The 23,083-nt window shown below is 41.3% G+C and overlaps 1 protein-coding gene across 8 annotated transcripts in view; it reads left to right on the top strand.

Moving 5' to 3' along the window:
* Positions 1–23,083, top strand: part of CRTC1 (CREB regulated transcription coactivator 1) — a 363,687-nt gene that overhangs the window by 245,926 nt on the left and 94,678 nt on the right. For 3 of the 8 annotated variants that reach the window (XR_011020507.1, XR_011020508.1, XR_011020509.1), the window contains exons 11-14: positions 1,407–1,490; positions 13,894–14,074; positions 14,223–14,429; positions 18,909–19,025. Coding sequence is in view for 4 of the 8 variants with exons in the window: in XM_068233924.1 (XP_068090025.1) it covers positions 1,407–1,490; positions 13,894–14,074; positions 14,223–14,428 (471 nt within the window). In the remaining 4 variants the exon portion in view is untranslated. Of the gene's footprint in view, positions 1–1,406; positions 1,491–13,893; positions 14,075–14,222; positions 15,403–18,908; positions 22,781–23,083 lie in introns of those variants that run through there. The other 5 variants (XM_068233924.1, XM_068233922.1, XM_068233921.1 and 2 more) reach the window with 3 other exon arrangements.

Consider the following 23,083-nt stretch of genomic DNA (forward strand, 5'->3'; position numbering starts at 1 on the left):
TGGACCTAAACCCCACCCATTCACACACTTTGCTTCTTCTGAAAGTTTCACTACCTAACCAAGTGTGTCACCAAAATGTTGGAGAGTATTGGGGAGGCTATTTTGACCTAACCCCGATGGGCGTGGCCACCACAGAAGCCGCTGGACCACCTAACGTCGATCAAGTCCTGGGGCTGCAGTTTGCAGGAGATCAGGCGCAAGCTGCGCGTGCATCTCCTGCTCGGGGGGGGGCGGACCTCCGCCCCACCTTCAGTCTCCGAACTGCGATTGCCGCTCAGGAGACTGTTAAACGGTGAAACCGCTGTCTAATAACATAGTACAGCACTGCGATCAGCAGCAGCGCTGTACTGGGGACAGCCGTGTGACATGGCTGTCCCCTCCTGTGTCTCGGCAGTGATCGGCTGTCATAGGCTGAAGCCTATGACAGCTGATCACGTGCATTGGCTGGCAGGGGGAGGGAGGGGGTAATATATCAAAATAAAATAAAAATAGCAACATTTATTGAAAAAACAAACATTTAGTTAAAAATAAACATCCGGTGGGCGATCTGACCCCACCAACAGAAAGCTCTGTTGGTGGGGAGAAAAGGAGGGGGAATCACTTGTGTGCTGTGCTATGCTGTGCGGCCCTGCAGCTTGGCCTTAAAGCTGCAGTGGCCATTTTCACAAAAATTAGCCTGGTCTTTAGGGGGGATTTTCCACTGTGGTCCTCAAGTGGTTAAGGACTCAGAGCTGACAAATTATTAAGATTTTATACATACCTGGGGCTTCCTCCAGTCCCATCTGCTCCGATCCCTCCCACGTCACCGTCCTACGCTGCCCGCAGCTTCAGGAACCTGGTCCTGTCACTGATGTCAGTTGTGGCCAGCTACGCAGGAGAAGTGCGCCCTCTACGTATCTCTCCAGTGGCTGCTGGAGAGATACACAAACAGCGCACTTCTCTTACGTTTAACTGGTTTTGACTGACGGAAGTGTGGGGACCCGGTTCCCAAAGCTGAGGACAGCAGCGTGGGAGCGATCGCAGCGCATGGGGTTGGAGGAAGCCCCAGGTATGTATAAAATCTTTTTAATTTGTCAGCTCTGGTACATTTTAATTAATTTGAGGTATTTTCTTTTTCCTTTTAGTAACTTTTTGTTTATACAGTGTTTTCATTTCCTGGAGGTGGTGCAGAATTGTATATTCTGCAATGCAGAAAGCACTGTCTGTGCTTACAAATTTTCCGATAGCTTGCTACCTTGTTGGTGTAAGAGAAGCCATTGTCAGTGTAACATTTCTCCATTCGTGTACAGTTTATCAATTAAATTTAAGATCATTAACACTCAGTATTTTCTTCAGACGGTTTTTACAAGGCATGTGTATTACATTACATTAAATGTATTGCTAAAAATTATTTTGTTTACTTTTAGCATTCAATCTTAGGCAGCGTATTTGGAGACTCCTATTATGACCAGCAGATGTCAGCACGGCAGACAAATGCGTTATCTCACCAGGTACGTTATAGAATGGCACCTTGTTAAATGAATGCAAGAAGATACATTTGTACAGAAATATTGTGGCATATGGTTTTATTTTAGAAGATTTCCTGTTAACTTATTTCTGCACTGGTGTGATATAGACTTTGCACATCAGTGTTCTCCCCAGGCTCTTTTAGCCGGGTGCTCCACCCGGCTAGTTTTGTGGAGCAAATAGAAGGGGAAGAGGGGGGGATAGGATTGTATAGACACCCACCAACCAATTTACCTTTTCTATCACTAGGTTTTTGACACCCAACCTCCACAATTGTCCTACAATGATTCCATCTGTGACATGGTTGTCGTGAAAAAAGGATTAGTTTATTGGTTACTCTGTGGCATAGCAAAACATAAGTGTGTCTGAGCACATCATTAAGAACAACAGCGCTGTTGTAAATTGAGCTGCAGCACCCTGCCACCCCCAAACACATCACCCAGTCATTCATCAACCATGCACACGGGCCCAGGATTGAGGGAGTCCGTTATTTACACTTGGTTCCAATTTGTAATTTTATAGAGCAGAGAGGTTGACCATCATTCTACTAGCAAGTTCAGCAAAGGCACATATAGCTGTCTGCAAAGCACTGGATTGCACTAGAATGCATAGCAAGAAGCAGCAGGCAGTTCAAAGCACATAAAACTTGTAGTCAGCGGCTCATTTATACTCACACCTCCCGGCTGCACCTACTTCTCCAAGAGCCAGATAGATACCTCCATACAGGGGCCCCTGTATTCTGTTTGTGCATGCACTTGATTCCCTCCCGTCAGCGGCGTCCCCGATCGCCTTGTCTTCCTGCTATTCAATTACTGATCATGCGGTTTCCATTCCTGGATCACTGATGTTTCCACAGACAGTGCGTAGTGAGAGACTCCAGCTCCGCCCTCACCCACTTAGACTGTCACGAGCGCATCTCACAGATCCGAAGTCAGGCGCATGGTGTAGACAGCGGAGACAGCTTCCGGGCCGCCAATGGGGAGAGCAAGACTAGGCGGTGGTTCGGGTCGGCAGAGCGGCGCAGCGTGTAGGGCCGACTAGTTTCGACCGGGACTTCCGGTCTTCATCAGGGCGTGGTTTCCTGACAGGGGGGCTGAGCCTTAATGGGCTTCCCTCAGCTCCTCCCTCTTCACGCTGATTGAAACAGTGTCACTGATAAACTCTTCCGAGCAGGAAGTATTCAACAACAAATCGTTCCCTCTCAGTTCATAGTTCCCTTGACGGCCAAGCAAGTTCACAAAGGATTAACCCCTTGCCTCTCAATTCTTCTTTTAGTGATAGATTGAGGACGGTGCAAGTCAAAGGTGCATTCCAATCCTTCAATAACGTTCTTGAGGTGAGAAAGGTCCTAATCCCTCCTATACCATTTTGGTTCGTGTACACACATCAGAGACAGGGGGAGGGGGGGGGGGGGGGTTGAGAGAGGACGTAGAAGGGGAACAGGTGTTTGAGGACACACAGTTAAATCCATATACAGCTGTAATTACTCCATCTCCCTGCATTCTCCAAAACTTTCATTATCAGTCAGCCCACAAACAGACAGATCGACCTAAACTTATACCCACTTCTCACCACCATAACGGGTGATTCGCCATAAAGATCTGCTTCCTATCTCCACCTATTGCCCTCTCTGTCAGGGCTGACCTAATTCCCTAGGGAGAGAGAGAACCCCTCATAGAAAGCTCCTAAGGGAAAAATCCACATTTAGGCCATGCGGATGCCTCGACCTCAGTCGGTACATCCACATAGCCTCCCGCTGCAAAAACATTGCTTCAGTTCTCTCTGTTCGTGTCGGCATCTCCAAACTGTCGATGCACATCGCACAAAGTCCCACAATTGACCCACCGTGCACTTCCTGGAAATGTTCCGCCACTAGGGATTTCTTTTCCCCTCCAGTGATATTCCCCAAGTGCTCCAGGAGCCTTGTTTTAAATGCTCGTGTCGTCATGCCTACATAGTATTTGTTGCATCGACATATGATGAGGTAAACTACCCACACCGAGTTACAATTTAAGAAATTCCTCACCCTATACTCTCTTGAATGGTCCTGAGAGGCAAATCTATCTGTCCTCAATACAAAACGGCAGGCCTTACAGGACCCGCATAGTTTTGTGGAGCACCCTGCTGTCATCTGCTCACCTCCTCCTATTCTGTAAGCATACTTGCTCACAGATGCACTGGCCCTGCATGCTCTCATCTCGCCGCACCTGGCTACATTTCCATGCCACCCGGCTACTTTTTCATGCCACCCGGCTGGAAAAAAAGTCTGGGGAGAACACTGCACATATCCCGGTCCTGTATCTCTAAATATGTAGTTAATTGTTTATAAACACTGTAGTCCAAAGGACCTTGCCCCATAGGTACTTAAAAAAGCTATTTACTTTTATTATGAAAGCAGTTAAAATATATATATATATATATATATATTATATATATATGCGGAACCCCTCATAATTAGTGTCTTAAACTATAATGGACTGTGGGGGTCCTTGCTTATTCCCCTCCACTTCAGTCAGTCATGTAAAGTGGGGTGTAGCTATCCCACAGAAAGGTTGAGCAAACTTCACCAGTATAAGGTGTGTAAGGTGAGAGAAGGAGTAGCTCCCTTGCTGTATGGTTGATCAGTAACCAGCAATGGTGCGCTCCTTTAACGTCTTATCTCCTACAACTGTATAGTATATATAGCACTATGTACAGCACCTTGCACTATTTGTAAATATTTATGTATGCCCATCCATTTTGATTTAGGTGGATAGGGGGAGATAAGACGTTAAAAGAGCGCACCATTGCTGGTTATTTTTTTTAACTGCTTTGATAATAAAAGTGAATAGCTTTTTTAAGTACCTATAGGGCAAGGTCCTTTCGACTCCAGTGTTTATATATATATATATATATATATATATATATATATATATATATATATATACCTCTTTAATTCGGTTAGTGTTTGCTAGTTAATTGTTTATAACAGAATTTAACTACTTGTTGCACGCCGTGCAGTATATTCACGGCCCTGCAAAATTCACAGGATGCACCAGGGCCGTGAATACAAGTCTGCAGCGGCGTGCAGCCGACGCTCGCTCCCGTTCACCCGCACACCGCCGTTACCGCCGCTTAGAGGGGAATGAAAGGGACCGCTATTCCCATTCATAAATCTAAGTCCCCAATGCAATGAATATTGGCATCCCCCCAGCCCCTCTGATCGCCTCCGGCGATTGGAGATCAAGAGATCCCGTTAAAAGAACGGATCTCCTGGAGGGCTTCCCCAGTCGCCATGACCTCGATGTCGTGACGTCAAAGGGGACTCCGATCCACCCCTCAGCGCTGCCTGGCACTGATTGGCCAGACAGCACACGGGGTCTGGGGGGGGGGGGGGGGGGGGGGCGGCTGCGGCGCGACGGATAGCAGCGGCGATCGGATTGCACACGCAGCTAGCAAAGTGCTAGCTGCGTGTAGCAAAAAAAAAATTATGCAAATCGGCCCAGCGGGGCCTGAGCGGTGCCTTCCGGCGGCATAGCCCAAGCTCAGCTCGGGCTTACCGCCAGGAAGGTTAATAAAAATCCCCACATTGACTTTTATAATTCACTATTTCCCTCCCATAGTACCCAAACCTTTTTTTTTATATAGGGGGGAAACCTTTTTTACATAAAAAAAAAAAAAATATATATATATATATATATATATATATATATATATATATATATATATATAGTTACCTCAGGGACTGAAGTTTTTTAAAAAATGTATGTCAAGGCGGTATATTACTATTCATTTTTAAATTATGGGCTTGTAATGAGTGATGGATGCAAAACTTAAAAAATGCACCTTTATTTCCAAATCAAATATTGGCGCCAAACATTGTGCTAGGGACATTTTTTAAACGTTGCAGTAACCGGGACAAACAGGCAAACACTATAATGGCCAAAAACTGAAAAATAATAATTTTTTTTTCTTATTAGTCATGTTAAAATGCATTTAGAATAAAATAATTCTTAGCATACTGTACCTCCCACAGAAAGCCTAATTGGTGGCGAGAAAAACGAGATATAGATCATTACACTGTGATTAGTAGTAATTAAGTTATTGGTGAAAGACAAGGAGGAGCGCTGACAGGTGAACATTGCTCTGGTCCACAAGGGGAAAAAACCCTCAGTTATCAAGTGGTTAATAGCTTAACATTTAAAAATGGCCAGTACTTGATGTATGTGGACAGTTTCCACTTTTTCTATTTATTTCTATGTATGTAGTAATTGGCGCCTATTAATTAACGTACTTTGAGGGTGCGTTTCCACTAACGCGAATTCGCATGCGTTCCCCGCATGCAAATTCGCATAACCAATAAAAGTGAATGAGCCTGAGTCCACTTGTCAGGAGAACGGAGCGTTTTCTTGTGCAGGAAAAATCTGCTCAGCAGAGTCATCCGAATTCGGACACCGCACACACGCATGCGATTCGCATACAATGTATTTAATCGGGAATTCGCATGGTGTTTTTTCATGCCAATTTTCATGCGAATTCGCATACGATTTCGCATGGAATCAATGAAAAAGCACACAGGCACTGACATGGTTAAATTCACACACAGCGTCATCCATGCGAAATCGTATGCGAATTCGCGGTAAAATTTGCATACAACCGCATGCGATTTCGCTCCTGCATGCGAATTCGTCCGCGGAGAATCCGCGGCGATTTCCCACCGCACTAGTGGAAATGCACCCTAATAGAGTTAAAAAACCTGTTTTCTTAAGCAGAAAGTGCTGGTCATGGGCTCCTGTTTTGCTTAGAGTTGCACATTGGCACACTAAAATTTAATTAAGTTTATCATCAAAATAATCATTAATAGGTTTGGCTTTTGTGTGCTCTTACTTGTCTTTTCTTTTTCTTTTTTTTTTCTTTTTTTTTATTATGGTGTATTCCACTTGATTTGTAAAGTTGCATTATTGTGTCACATGTTAAAGACAAACATTTTAGATATAGCATGTTGCTGCATACACATTTTATCTAGAGATTATCCATGTTTTATTCAACCATAGAATAAATTAACCCTCCTGAGCTTTACATAGTTTTTGTAAACATTCAGACATGTTAAAAAAGTTTTTATTATGCAGAAAAAATATTAGCATTATTTAGTATTGAAACAGAAATTATATATATAAAATATTTGTCACTAACTGTCTGTCAGGGGAGCTCAAAATCTAATCCCTATCATATTTATTTGTCAATCACAGGCTATGGTCAATTTTCGGGGTGGGGGTGTAGGGTAGCCAATTGACTAAAAAAAAATAATGGCTAGGTTATATATATATATATATATATATATATATATATATATATATATATATACTAGCCATTATTTTAAACTACCTACAAAATGCATGAAAAGGGAGGAAAAAAAATATTAAATCAGTGGCCTTTATTTAACCCATTCAGGTTCCGTCGTTTTCACGTGAGAAATGTTCACCTCCCATTCATTAGTCTATAGCTTTATCACTACTTATCACAATGCACTGATCTATATCTTGTTTTTTCCGCCACCAATTAGGCTTTCTTTGGGGGGTACATTTTGCTAAGAGCCACTTTACTATAAATGCATTTTAACAGGAAGAATAAGAAAAAAATGGAAAAATTCATTATTTCTCAGTTTTCAGCCATTATAGTTTTAAAATAATACATGCCTCCATAATTAAAACTCACGTATTGTATATGCCCATATGTCCCGGTTATTACACCGTTAAAATTATGTCCCTATCACAATGTATGGCGACAATATTTTATTTGGAAATAAAGGTGCATTTTTTCCATTTTGCATCTATCACTATTTACAAGTTTAAAATAAAAAAAATATAGAAATATTTCATCTTTACATTGATATTTAAAAAGTTTAGACCCTTAGGTAAATATTTACATGTTTTGTTTTTTTTATTGTAATGGTTTTGTTTTTTTTATACTAAAAATTTTATTAGGGTACTTTAGGGAGGGTGGGAGGTAAACAATAGATTTATAATGTAAATGTGCGTTAATTCTGTGTTGTTTTTTTTTCCAGGTGTAGTATTACTTTTTGGCCACAAGATGGCGGCCATGAGTTTGTTTACATGACGTCACTCTAAGCGTAGCACGCGCTTAGAGTGACGCATCAGGAAGAAGACGGCCAGAAAAAGCTCAGCTTCCGAGAGAAGCTGTCGCTTTTTCAGCGGGGGAGAGGAATCAATGATCGGGCTCCGTAGCCCGATACATTGATTCCTTGGCTACCGAATCCGCGGCCGGGAGTGCGCGTGCACGCGCACGATCGGCCGCGGAGGCGCGCGGTAGCGCGCATGGTTCCTGGACGTAGAAACTACGTCCAGGAACCAAAATAGGTCAATTCAAGTTTTCTTTTAGGAGATCATTTTTCAACTTCTGTTTATAATAACTTTTCAGAGCTCTGCAATTAAAGTACCGCCAGCATTTTCTGAGTGTTTTCTTTCTTGCTGTTGGCTTCAAATGCATTTTATTGATAAGGTGTGGAAAAACATCATTTAGGGCAGGGGTGTCCAAACATTTAAAGCCAAAGGCCATATTGCTGTTCTTGAGTGCTAGGGGGCCGAACTAGCAAAATTAATTGCCATCAGGTAGATTATGCCTGTGACATTTTCTCCAAAACATTTCCACTGGAAATAACCTGTAAACCGTGTGCAGTTAGGACAGTGGCAGCTGCTAATCAAGTGATTGTTACTTCTGCTGAGCCATGCATGTGGCACTGCAGCTATAGCCTGCAGGATGCATGGAATTAACAACTGCAAAGAGATTTGGGGGAAACCAGAAATGTCTAGGTGGGCCGCGTTTGGTCCTCCGGGCCAGACTTTGGACATGCCTGACCTAGGAAAATTGAATAAGGGGCAATATCTCATGTGAGCACTCTTTGCCTTTAAAATAATAATTTGGATAATCCATTCTCCCAGGGAAAATTCAACATGTTTAACCACTTCGGTCTATCTGGACAGATATATCTGTCCAGATAGACTGCACAGCTGTTGCGGGACCGCGCGCGCTCCTGCCGCCTTTCTCTGCCCCTGAGATCAATGAATGGGAATATAGATCCCATTTATTGATCTATGTCCCCCTAAGAAAAACCGACGGCTTTCTCTAGAAAGCCACAATTTTTCTATGTCCCACATCACTCCTTCTGTTCCTGCAAGCGAGCCGGAAAATCAAAAACTCACGCCATCTTGTGGCCAAATAGTAAAACTAAATCTACATAATTTTTTTTTTTTTTAAATACCGTATATACAATAAATTTCTTTAAAAAAAAAACCCTGTTTACCTCCCCACTCCGAAAAACCCCAAATAAAATTTAAATAAAAAATTTACAATGAAAAAGAAAACAAGGGTCTGAAATTTTTTTTATATGCAAGTCAAGCAAGTGTATTACTATACTTTTTTAAATTATAAGCTTGTAAATAGTGATGGATTCAATTGAAAAAACGCCCCTTTATTTCCAAATAAAATATTAGCACCATACATTGTGATAGGGGCATAATTTAAATGGTGTAATAACTGGGACAAACGGGCAAATAAAATACGTGGGTTTTAATTATGGTAGCATGTATATTTTAAAGCTATAATGGCTGAAAACTGAGAATGAATTTTTTCAATTTTTTTCTTAATATTCCCGTTAAAATGCTTTTAGAAAAAAATAATTCTTAGCAAAATGTACCTACCAAAGAAAGCCTAATCAGTGGCAGAAAAAACAAGATATAGATCAATCAATTGTGATAAGTAGTGATAAAGTTATTGGCGAATGAATGGGAGGTGAACATTGCTCAGATGCATAAGGTGAAACGACACTGTAGGCTGAAGTGGTTAAAGATTTTTAAGGTGTTTGATCCAGTGCTAATCAGTTATGCCAAAAAGATGCCAATGATCAACATAAGATAACCTGTTATTTGCGATGACTGTAAAATTATATCTTTCAGAATTTAGCTGAGTGCCACTGGACAGTCTCCGATTGTCCAGGGAAAATAACCATTATGTTTCTTTCTACTTTTCTGCTGCTTTAGCTTTCCTTAAGGTGAACCTGAAGTAACATGTGACATGAGATAATCATATACACTAAGAAATTATGTACATGAAGAGTTAAAATACTTGAGTTGTTATCTATGCAAACAAGCTTCTCTGTGCTTGTTGACAAAATTAGTCAGTCAGGCCTGGTGCACACCAAAACCCGCTAGCAGATCCGCAAAATGCTAGCAGATTTTGAAACGCTTTTTGTTATTTTTCTGTAGCGTTTCAGCTAGCATTTTGCGGTTTTGGGAAGCGTTTTTGGTGTAGTAGATTTCAGATATTGTTACAGTAAAGCTGTTACTGAACAGCTTCTGTAACAAAAACGCCTGCAAAACCGCTCTGAATTGCCGTTTTTCAGAGCGGTTTGCGTTTTTCCTATACTTAACATTGAGGCAGAAACGCATCCACAATCCAAAAAATTTGAGTATGCGTTTCTGCAAAACGCCTCCCGCTCTGGTGTTAACCACCCCATTGAGATACATTGACCAAGCGTATCCGCAGCCGCAAGCGGCTGCAGAAACGCTGAAAAAGCTGCTCGGTGTGCACCAGCCCTCAGTCCTGGTTTCTGAAAAGCATAAACCGCTTGAGATTAGGTTTTACTACAGGAAAGTGGCAAAGGGTGATTACTTCTGCTTTGTTTTACAGCTTCAAAAGCAGAGTGTGGATTCTAAGCTGTGACAGTGATGCAATATTATCAATAAAGCTATATATTTAAAAATAAAAATGACTCTCTACTTTGCTTCTAATATTGTATTCATTATTTGTACTACACATACAACTCATTATCTCAAAAGTTTATTTTCACTTCAGGTTCACTTTAACCACTTGATGACCCAGCCTTTACCCCCCTTAAGGACCAGTGCTGTATTTGCTGATCTGTGCTGGGTGGGCTCTACAGCCCCCAGCACAGATCAAACACCAGGCAGAGCGACCAGATCACCCCCCTTTTTTCCCCACTAGGGGGATGATGTGCTAGGGGGGTCTGATCGCTCCTGCCTGCGTGTGGCTGGCGGGGGGGAGGCACCTCAAAGCCCCCTCCACCGCAGGATTCCCCCTCTCCTCCCTCCCTTCCCCGGAGATCCGAGGCTGCACAGGAACGGATCTGTCCTGTGCAGCCTCTAACAGGCTCCTGCCTGTCATGTGACAGCGATCCCCGGCCGCTGATTGGCCAGGGATCGCTGATCCAGTACAACGCTGCTACTGTTAGCAGCGTTGTACAAATGTAAACAAAGCGGATTATTTCCGCTTGTGTCTACATTTAGCCTGCGAGCCGCGATCGGCGGCCCGCAGGCTATTCACGGAGCCCCCCGCCGTGAATGGACAGGAAGCAGCCGCTCGCGCGAGCGGCTGCTTCCTGATTAACTAGCCTGCAGCCGGCGACGCAGATCTGCGTCGCTGGTCCTGCAGCTGCCACTTTGCCGACGCGCGGTATGAGTGCGCGGTCGGCAAGTGGTTAAAGGCAACTGAGTACCTGGAATATATATATATATATATATATATATATATATATATATATATATACACAGATATAGATATAGAGATAGATAGATAGATATTTATATTTTTTATTTTTATATTTTTATAAATTAACCTCCCCATAAGGGAGGTACGTAATGGAGTGTGCCATTAGGAGAATGGGGTTGGGGTGAGTGTCATTACTTACCTACGGGGTGCTGCTCCTTTGGCCCCTAGTTCATATGAAATCCTCCCTGTTCTCCAGGGAGAGACTGCAGCACCTGAAATCCATGGAAGCAAGTACAGAGATGTTCTCGCATCCATGGACTACATCTCCAAGCATGCATTGCTGCATGCAACATTGCCAGTACATAAAAAAAAATGGCAGCTGTGTTCTCTCCCTCCCTTAACCACCCAACAGCACTCTACATTATAAACCTCGCTTATGAAGGAGGTTCATTAAAGGAGTTGTCAGGCAAAAATTAATAAAATAAGCGCTACTTACCGGGGGCTTCCTCTAGCCCCAAGCTCCCAGCATGCCCCTCGCCGCAGCTCTCCCCACAGCCGTTTGCCGGAGTTCTGCGCCTGCGCAATCCGCTCCGGCCCACGTGGCGGTGATTGATAGCGCCGATTGCGCAGGCGCAGTACAGAGCGACCTCCAGGTCGCTCTGAGGTCATCGTCGGGGACCGGGTCGGAGCTCCGGCGAACGGCTGCGGCGAGGGACGTGCTGGGAGCTTGGGGCTGGAGGAAGCCTCCGGTAAGTAGCGCTTATTTTATTAATTTTTGCCTGACAACTCCATTAAAAAAAATATATATTCTAGGGGCTTAGTTAGTTGCATATAAAGCTGGGAGCACACTTGTCTGTGCAGAAAACCATGCGTTTTCTGGCATGTGCATTTCCACAATTTTCTCTAGGTTTGTGTTTTTTGGATTGCGATTTGAATGCGGTTGTGTCTTGCATTTGCAAATCTCTTGCATTTGCTTTTTAATCTCCCTTTTCAACAAGAGAAAACATATAGTATCAGATGATTTTTGATTTCCAATAGGAAAGCATTGCATGCAAAACACATGCAATTTGTATACATTGTGCAGGAAAAATAAACTTGCTGTGTGGCACACAGACTTAGTGTATGCGATTTCACATGCATAGTCCACTAATTTAATAGCATGCAAAACGCATGCTATTAAAATAAGCGTGCTCCCTGCCTAAGTGCAAAAGCATTTTGGTCTTTATCATTGCCTGTTCCTTTGTGCAGTTGCAGAATTGCTTGGACAATATAGCTAGAAATACAAAAAAAATATTTTTGTATTAAAAAAAAACCTCAGTGTCTTATTAAAGCTTGTATGCTAGGAATACTAAGAATTGCCTTTCTACTCTCTTCAGCTTATGCATGCAGTAGGTGGGATTCTGAAAAGGCGATCTGTGCTCCAAATGGTTCCAACAAACTGATATGGTCTTTCAGTACATTTTGGAAAATCATAGCTGGCACATTGAAATGAAAAAGAAAATGACCTCTACAACCCTTATGTTATCAATGTTTTAACAAATGTTCAATGTGATATTTTTTTTCCTGAAAGGCACACCTGTCACAAATAGGTATATTATATAATGTGGTGATTATGTATTATCTCTCAAGTTAGGCTGATTTGCTTTTTGTATTTTATCACTACCTATTGTTGATTCATGTATGTTTCTAGACATTACCGGAATACCCCAGTGTCACATTAATAAGCTGCCATTTATCAAAGCTGCTGCTAGGAATCCATAACAAAGCTCAAAGGTTTTTAAACTGATATTTTAATTTTACATGCACATATGAAATGTCCTGGGTTTTCAACCTCTCAAGGTCCCCCAGAAGATATTAAAGAATTGATTTTTAGGGTTGCCCAGGGCACAGATTTACTTTTGTCTAAAGCAGTGATCTGCAAACTTGGCTCTCCAGTGATATGCACGTTTGCAGATCACTAGTCTAAAGGATACATAGGTCTTGCTACATGTAGTAACTGATATTCTTCCTTTCCCTGACTTCATCATGTTAAATGGAGTAATGTAATAAATCGCTACGTGCAACAAGACCTGTCCAATATAAGCATGGTATTGCATAAAGTATATTAAAGAGACACTGAAGTGAGAATAAATCTTGCTTCAGTGCTTATATTCAGCAAGGGCATGTGTGCCCCTGCTAAAATGCCGCTATCCCGCGACTAAACGGGGGTCCCTTATCCCCCAAATCCCCCCCCCCCTGCAAAATCTATGACCAACTTGGTCGTAGATTTTGCTGCTGTTGAGGCAGGGCTAATGGCTGCAGCCCTGCCTCTCAGCGCCGTCTATCAGCGGCGCATCACCGCCTCTCCCCCGCCCCTCTCAGCGAAGGAAGACTGAGAGGGGCGGGGGAAAGACGGTGATACGCGCTGACAGACGCGCGTGAGGCAGGGCTGCAGCGGTTAGCCCTGCCTCAATCAGGAAGAGATCCCCGGGACTCCACGAGGGGATTTGGGAGGTAAGGGACCCCCATTTAGCCGCGTGATAGCGTTTTAGCAGGGGCACACATGCCCCTGCTGACTATAAGCTCTGAAGCGAGTTGTATTCTCGCTTCAGAGTCTCTTTAAGGCCTCTTGCACACTGCAAGCAAATCAGATTCAGATTCAGATTTTTAATCTGTTTTTACATCCGATTCCGATTCAGATTTTTAATCTTAACTGCATGCTGCGTTTTTTGATCCGTTTTTCTGTTGAATGTATTCAAGGAAAATCGGAAACGGAATCGGAAACGGAATCGGAATCGGAAAACGGATTTGCAGTGTGCAGGGAGCCTTAAACTATTATAATAAATTAAGATATTACCATAGGAAATACATCATAGCAATTTCTTCCACTCTTCTCTTCCTCAGCTTGAGCAATTTAACATGATTGAAAATGCAATTAGCTCCAACAGCCTGTACAGCCCTTGCTCAACCCTTAACTACTCTCAGGCAGCCATGATGGGACTCACAAGCAGTCACGGCAGCTTACAAGACTCTCAGCAGATGAGTTATTCCAGTCACAGCAACATACCCAACATCATACTCACAGGTGAGCAAATCTCAGGTTTTTGCTTGTTCATTATGTGCAGGCCTACCTTGTGTTTTTTTTTAAGTCACATTCTGTGTATTCTACTATACTTTGTGATTTTTAAATTATAGTATTCTTATTCAGGTTTCCCTTTTTATATTAATTATAGGGGAATCTCCCCCAAGTTTATCAAAAGAACTTACCAATTCGCTGGCTGGTGTAGGAGATGTAAGCTTTGATTCTGACTCACAATTTCCTTTGGATGAACTGAAAATTGATCCTTTAACGTTGGATGGACTCCACATGCTGAATGACCCAGACATGGTGTTGGCTGATCCTGCCACAGAAGACACTTTCAGAATGGACCGACTGTAGGGTATATATCCACACAACAGAAAATAACTTTTTCCCCAGCTGAGCATAAAAGTTCAGCAATCCAGCCATGTCTAAGGCAACTGCTGAGAGGTGTCGCTCTGTGATGTACAATGAGTAAAAACTTGTTGTCCCAAGCTTGCAGTGCTATAAATCCCTCGTTGTGCACCATGTTTTAGACCTTGTAATTCATTTGTTGCAGCCTGATGAAGGAACTACATATGAACGTCCCAGTTTCATCACAAACCTTCATCATGCCGAGTTTTCCACAAGAATGTGGCACTGAAACTTTGACTAGGTATAGGAAAAAAAAGGCTGCAGTGAAAAGAAATCAATGGCCTTACATAAAAATGCATTCATTCGTTTTGCATTCAGAATTATAAGAATGATTAAGACCAGACCATAAAAGAGGAATGACACACTACTCTTTCCCCAGTAGTTCCAATCATCAGGGGTCATCAAACCTTCAGACATTCTTCATGCGTTAAAGGAGCTGCACTAAAATGCAATTGTATTTTAGCTGTCTGAGGACACAAGTTCTTTTTAACTGAAGGGGATAATGAAAATTTCCATTGGCAAGTGTGTGGCTGACCGTTAACAAACTTTTGGTGTATTGTTTTTTTATTATTTTTTTTTTGTCATGTTTTATGATTGTTGATTATATTGTTCTTGTTTGGTATATCAGCAAACATTTAAAAACTGCTATTTATTTTTTATTATATTTAATTGTTAAACATACAAAGCAAAGTCATGGATCATGATGCCAACAAAATCGTTCTGCATATTTTTTACTTTTAAATAAACTGGAAATTCAGTTATCACTAATTTTCAACAAGGAGAAGTAAGCATGAATCATATTAGCCAAGTCATTGATTAGGGATAAATTGGTATGTGCTGAAACTTAGTCAGTAAAGGGTTGACATTGAGTACACTTGCTGCAGGAATCCAGGGAGAAAGACCGTAAATTCTCCATTAAGTGGACCTCCATACGAAAAATAAAAATCAGTCAGCGCTGCTGTAATGAATAGTTATATTTACCTCCATGGTCTTGACCCACAAAAACGCCCCGAAGACCCCGCATCATTACACTTTCGCCGCTTGGCCCTGCCTCCCCATTTCCTCAGAGAAAAATGCAAAGCTATTTTCTTTATTAAATTGACAGGCGTTTTTTCTCGGAGGGGAAGCAGGGCCAAGCGCCACAAGTGTAGTGATGCGGGGTCTTCAGGGCAGCTTCCTGGGACAAGACTCCGGAGGGAAATCTAACTTTTCATTACAGCAGCGCTGACGGATTTTTATTTTTTGTATGGCAGTCCTCGTTAAATACTTTGCTTAAACTTCTCCTTAAAGAGACCCTGTAACAAAGTCCCTGGGGGGTACTCACCTCAGTAGAGGGAAGCCTCAGGGTCCAAATGAGGCTTCTCCCTCCGCTGTAGCTGCAGGCAGTCCAGCGCTGGCTCCCCCGAAGTGTCCCGGAATCCTCCCTCAACAAGGCTGACAAGCACTGATTTATTTACCTTTCCTGGCTCTAGCGGGGGCGCTGTTGCGGCTCTCCGCACAGAGATAGGCGAAAATAGCCGATCTCCGTCGGGTTCGCTCTACTGCGCAGGCACAGGAGACTTGCACCTGCGCAGTAGAGCGGTCCGACAACGATCGGCTATCTCCGAGGCGGAGAGCGGATCCTGCGCTGAAGCCCGGTAGGTAAATATTTACATCTCCGCCGTTCCGGGAGGATTTTCGCTGCCACCGTGGGACCGAGGAGGACGGGGAAAGCCTTAATATGATCCGGAGGCTTCCTCCACCTGAGGTGGGTACCCCCCAGGGGAAGTTTTTCTCAATACAGGTTTTCTTTAAATGCTTAAATAACTAAAATCCGAAGTCCCTCCATATGACAGTAAACAGTATATAAGCTGCTTAACATATTAATTGCTATTAAGACAACAGTGATCAGTATGTATAATTAACTCACAGACCACTGCTAGAATTAGTAAAAAGGCCAGGGTGTGTGTCCTTGAGTCTCCCTCTCAAAGAAGAGATTCCAGCCTGTTGCAATTCTAAGGCTACTGCTGGTTTGGGGACTTCCCCTGAGATCCTACGATGACAAACTCTGGAAGGCCTCTGCGTGATTTCTTGTCTCGTCTCTCCAAACGCTCACACTGACTGCCGCTATGTTTTCTCAGAGTCAGCATTTTGTACAGCTGTTGAAGAGATTAAAGGGACATCCTACAGAGTGTTCCTGTGTTTGGAAACTGGCGCTTTATTTGTCAAACTTACAAGAGTGATGCTTGCTACAAGATACTTAATAAAAACCCATTCCAGAATTTGAGCCTGCCTCCTTTGTCAGGGGGTGTTGACAGTGACAACTCCTAGCTGCTGAAGAAATTAAGTGTGCGACAAAGATAGCCAACCGTTGTAAGTGTGAGCTGTCGGAGAGATGAAATTGGATATCACAAGGAGCCTTCACGGAGTTTGTCATGGCAAATCTAGGTGGAAGACCCGAATCCAGTGATAGCTGTGAAATGGCTTGACAATTTTCTCTAGGAGAGAGACTGGACACACTCCAGTCTTTTCAGTCGATATAGCATTGGTTAACAAATGAGTTAATTATATATACTGATGCCTGTTGTCCTTTCATAGCAATTAATAAAGAAGGCAGCTTATATACTGTGCAGTGACATCTCTTTGAGCCTGGGGTGTTACTTTTGTTGTTTGGCACAAGGAACATTTTAAGAAGAAATTGAAGAAAACTTTGTGTGCCCAAAAGTACAGTACTTTTGTTTTATATGCTTAAACTTACTGATTTATGCCTTTTAAACTATTGGAGATTAACCCAACTAAAAAAAAGATTCAGACCTATATTTTATAGCACAGTATTTGAATACACTTTTTCCTTTCTGTACTAGTTAAGGCCATGCAAGATGTTCCTGCAAAAATGATTGCAGCTCACTTACACATCTGTGCTTAGTGTGGTTTGCCTTCTTAAAGGAAACCTAAACTGAGAAGGATATGGTTTATTATTATTTTTTAAATAATACCAGTTGCCTGACTCTCCTGCTGATCCTGCGTCTCAAATACTTTAAGCCACAGCCCCTGAACAAGCATGCAGATCAGGTGCTCTTACTGAAGTCAGACTGGATTAGCTGCATGCTTGGTTCAGGTCTGTGATTCAGCTACTACCAAGCCAAAGAGATCAGCAGGACTGCCAAGCAACTGGTATTGTTTAAAAGTAAATATCCAAATGCCTCTCAATTTAGGTTCCCTTTAAAACATAAGGTATTTGCGATAATTCAATTTTAAGTGTATCACTGTGGTTACCCACAATGCATCACTATTGAATATGCAAATTCTCTCTTTATGCCCCTGGAGCCAGGCTTACACCCAGAACCGCTTTTTGGTCTCTCTTAGTCCCCTATACTTTCCTATTGGTTTTGGGTTGCTCTGAGCTGCTTGGGTATTCTGTTACACATCTATGGGATTAATTCTTCTTTGAACACACATTCTTGAATATGGTTACTCAGTTTTGGTTAACCCATTTTAAATACTTTACAAAACAATGCCCAATTAAGCTGATGCATATCAAAATCTACAATGGCACAGTTTATCTAATACAGTTCTTCAAAGCACTGGTTTAAAAGCCATATGTAGAATGTAAAATGGCACTCTAGGAATCATTCTCTACACACATCCCCATTTGCTTAACATCCAGAAGTTGTTTTAAAATAAAGGTATAAACGTATAAGTTATGCTCCCCCCCCCCCCCCCCCCCCCAAAAAAAAAAAAAACCTGAAAAGTCATCTCTCCGGAGTTCTTTGGGTCACAGTCAAAACATCCAAAATTGTGGCAGGCAACTGTGTAGAATTCACACACTGCCTGGTGTAGCTTTTCTTTCTGCAGCTTACAAGAAATTGTAGATGGTTTGGGGCAGGCTATTTGGATATTTGTGATGGAGCATTGAGAGGGCAGAAAAGTGACAGAATTGTGTCCCCTGTTGGCAGGACAGGAGTGACAAAATTGATGCCATTGTTTTACTATTCTAGAGAGAACTGAGAGCTAAATTATTGCCACTGCGATATCCAAACTTTGTCAAAGAAATTATAGATTTTTTTGGAGGTGGAGTTTAGCTCTGTTTTAAAAAATGATAGACTGCCATCAATGTTTTATATGTACCAAATAGAAGAACGGTAGCTGGTTAAATCTTTCCTTTAAAACTTGTGAAATGTGAATATCAAGTCACCCTCTAAATTAAATGTGATCTTGGACTATAGTTTAAAAACTTTAAATAGGGTCCTTGTATCAAGTTTTACGCCACACGATAGATACAACTCCTTAATCATCTCTTGCATTATTACAAACAGCAATGAAAATCATCATCTGTTTTGGATTTTAAGTATGTAAACATAGTTTTGCATATCTCCTTAAATATTAGATTAAGTTTTCTAAAGTTACCTATAGACATCAGATACATGTGCCAACCTGACTCTTACAGACTATCTTTCCCTGGACATTCATGCTTGGATCCGCATGGTTTCCATGTCCATTCCTATGGTGGTAACAGGAGAAGTGGTGAGAAACAAGGGATATCCCTGGTGTTGACTTAACTCAGGTAAAAAATACATATATATATTTATAGATTGGGTAGGAAAATTAACCCTACCAGTCCTTTTTATTTTTCTATTGATTATTTTCCCCCAATAAGCAGGGTAGATCGTGACAGGGCATACAGATAGAAATACCTAAAGATTATCGTCTGATGTCTGTCAGTAACTCTAGCTATCTTGTCGCTAGACATCATCACAAGAACAGAGGAATCCTAGCTCCACCCTGATTTGTTCATTCGCTCCCCGAATAAAATATAATGCAGGCATCTGAACACATGGCATTCTGAAATGGTGATGTGTAAGCAATGACACTTGAACCAACGTGACATTGCATGTTGGAAAACAATGTTTTTCCTCCGTGTACCAGTGGTTAGTTTCCATCGCCACGTTTGTATGAAACAAATGTTGTATGTCTTAATATGTATATATTTTGTGAGAAGTTTACCTAGTAACTTCATACATCATGTATGCATACTTTTGCGTGAAGACAAAAGCACTCTTGAAACATAGTATGAACATCCAATGGATTTGCAGCCTGTTGGGCTATTAAGGCTAGCTTAGAAGTCATCACGGGGACATGTTATGCATGTTATATGTTCTGCAATGAGAGGCTTATCTGTGACTGTTAATACTATGCTTGACTGATCTTGAATATAAATTTGGCATGCTTTTCTGTTCAGCTGTAAATTCAGCTATAAATATTTGACTGTCATAGGCCTTGTTGTAGTTTTTCCGATAGCAAAGCATTGTACACCCATTATACAACAGTTGCTTCAGACATTATTGAAAGACCGCTAATTATACAGGATAAACTAATGTCTTAGGAGCAAAAAAAACAAAACCATTATGCCATTAATTTATCTCACATGGTTCTTGACATTCATGGAATGTTCTGGTAGTTAAAATTGTAAATACCTAAATTTTGTTAATTTTACTCCCAAACCCAACTGCAACAAGCAGTGTGTTCAGTGTCAGAAATTGCAATTTTTAATTCTTTTAACATGCCCTGTACAAAAATATTTGTTGAATGAGACTAAATGTATTTGCTCTGCATTACTACAAGTTGCTAAAACAGTCCTAGTAGTCGTGCCTTTCTTTTGCCTGAGGTACAAATGCATTAGACATCAAGTACGGTAGGTTAAACTGTATCCTTTCCAAAAGCTACATTAGGTTCCTATTCCTATGATATAATATGGCATTCACTTTCTGTATATGCAGATGATGTTGTATTTGGGCATTTTCTAAAACTATGCAGTTATTAGACTGGATATTGACTTTGCTATTTTATTTGTTTCAGTTGTTTACTGTTCTTGCAAGATTATATAAAATGCAGCCAGGTCTACTTTCTCAAGCCCATGGTGTTATTTTGGAACATGACAAAAATAGGAATTTTATGTGCATTTTTTTGAAAGAACAAATGTATATTCCTTATCAAAGGTATTTTTACTAGCTGTACATTTTTCAGTCCCTGGATGATCAATGAAAATTAGGGTTTATATGATCATTCATGTTAAATTTACATCAATTACAGCATTGAGTTTTCATCTGAATTCAGGTTGTAGGTCTACCAAATCAAGAGGTACCAGTCATTTGCCAATCATTTTCTGTCAGATATACAGTAAATGCATTTTTAATAGATCTGCTGTCATGATTTAATTTTAGGAAGGTAAAAGATTTCGAGTTTAATTCAAATTTGTGGAACTCATGTTTTAGTTATTGTCCAAAATCACTTGGCCTGTGTTTAGAAATCTTGTCGACCAAAGCACAGTGCGGTGATTGTGGCCATTTATATGAGTGCCTCTCCCTTGCGAAACCACAATGGTGAACCATATGCACTTGCTGTACACCAGATGCTGGGGAGCATGGGTAGGGGGAACACATGCTGGAAGACACTCAGCTGTTACATTGACTTGTGCATTCCGCTATGGGAGGCAGATTCTAAAGGAACACTCGGAGGCAAACACTGATTTGTGCATACCAGTGTTGTTAAAATTGCCAAATTGCCAATCATAAGGGTAGCTCAGTAGACAGGAGGTCACTAAAGAGTAACAGCAGAGAGCCAGGACATATTGAAAGGCTGTCATGGTGTAAGATGGGAGAGGTGTGGAATCCGTGCTCCATAAGAAGTGGGCAACGGTGAACTGAGATTGCATTCAGTGGAACCAATATCTGTGGGGATGGGAGGGGGAATTGGGTAGCATAAAGAAAAGCGAGTCTGAATAGGCCTGTAGAGAATGCAATGACAAGATATGAGGTCCAGGAAGTACCAGTGATTAGTTTATTTTCAGCTGAAGATGCTGAGGTCAGAGCCCTGGGTTAGTGATCAGATAAACCTACGAGGTCCTAATTAGGTGCTGCATTTCCTACCCTCTGCTTATCCTCGGGTCATTAATTTTTTCATGTTTTTGGGGTAAAAGTTGGGGATTTGCTTGCAGTTGAGTAAATATGGTATTTCCACATTTACTAACCAATGTCTACACACAAAGATGGCTGTGCTTTGGTGCTGCCCCTTGTTAACAAGAGTTGCCTTCGGCACTTCTTTATAAGTACCTTTTGGTAAATATCATTGTTACCTTCCAATCTACTGCTTTCTACCTGAACTTAAAAATGAGACCCCCGATAATGAATGTTGTTTAGAAAATATGATCTTTGTAATGATATTACTTCTAAATGATTACTAGATGTATGACGTTCATACATAAGTTCATACCAGTTCTGTGTTGCACTTGCATTTTCAATATTGTGAACTATAAATAACATTCTATTTTCATTTGTAACAATGACTTTCTTGAGCTTTAGCAAAGGAATTTACTTGCTGAGTTGTATTTCTTTGAGGCAAATACCTTTAGACTGTCTGCTCTACTGCTTGCATTTCTGTAAATGTACTATATACCTGCAATCACAAAAAGAAAGCGACACCTATGTAACTGCCATAGCAGATGTGCAGACCAAAATACTAAACTTCACCAGTATCACTAATGGAGTTAACTAAAGAACTGTCCTGTATCTAAGAAAATAATGAAATATTACTGTTCGGTATTCTGAATATACAAGTTCTATTTCTCTAAATTTAGAAATGCATTTCATGAAAAATTTTTCATCTAGTCTAGGACTGCATTTGAAAGGCCAGTTAACTCAAATTGTAACTGTCTATATTTAAAAGGAACAAAAAGCATTAACTTATTTCAGTCTATTAAGGAGTTTATCAGAGTAGAATATATCAATTTTGAAGAAGAGCGATGTTTGCACTGATCACTGCTGTAGTTTTGGCTTGAAGATCATACAAAAATATATGGCAGTGTTTTAAAGGATATCTACACTGTCCTGTATTTTCACATTTCCTACACCAACCAAAATGCAAAGAAAATAATTGTTTTTCAGTATTGCCCGATTGCATTGGTATGTGCAGCAAAAACAAAGTTATCAATTTACAGGGGAATCCAGTGTACTGAATAGCAGCATGCATCGCGTACTGCAGGGAGGTATGTGTTGCATAGCGTGAAGCAATCCTTAAAGCAGACCTAAACTCAGAAATTCATCTCAGCTCTAAAAGATACGCAACAGCCTAATAACCTTTAAGGAAAAATATTTTTGTTACAGCTGATACAAATCCTGCGTTAAATCTGCAGTGTGTCTACTTCCTGCTTTCATGGGAGCAGACAAATTGTTAACATCCTGTATTTACAAATTAGCCTCTCTGCTGTGGCAGTCAGGTGACACAGCTAATGGTGTGTACACACTTGAAATATTAATGAAAGATATCAGACCAATTTGACCCCCTTCCATGTAGTATGAGAGCCATACTCTACACAGTCTATTCTATTGAGCTGAACTCCCCATCAGATAAAAATCTTTGCAAGATGCTGCACACAAAGATGCTGTACACATTAAACAGATCAGTATCTGCAAAAGATCAGTTCCTGCTAAATGCATTCATAGTCGATATCTGCAGATCCTCATACTCACCTTGTTTAATAGACATTCATCTGCATATCTGACAACCAGGATGGATCTTCAGATCTGCAGATGATTGTCAGATATGCAGATGAATGTCTGTTAAACA

Source organism: Hyperolius riggenbachi, chromosome 1 (genome assembly GCF_040937935.1).
Source record: "Hyperolius riggenbachi isolate aHypRig1 chromosome 1, aHypRig1.pri, whole genome shotgun sequence".
Classification (NCBI taxonomy): domain Eukaryota; kingdom Metazoa; phylum Chordata; class Amphibia; order Anura; family Hyperoliidae; genus Hyperolius; species Hyperolius riggenbachi.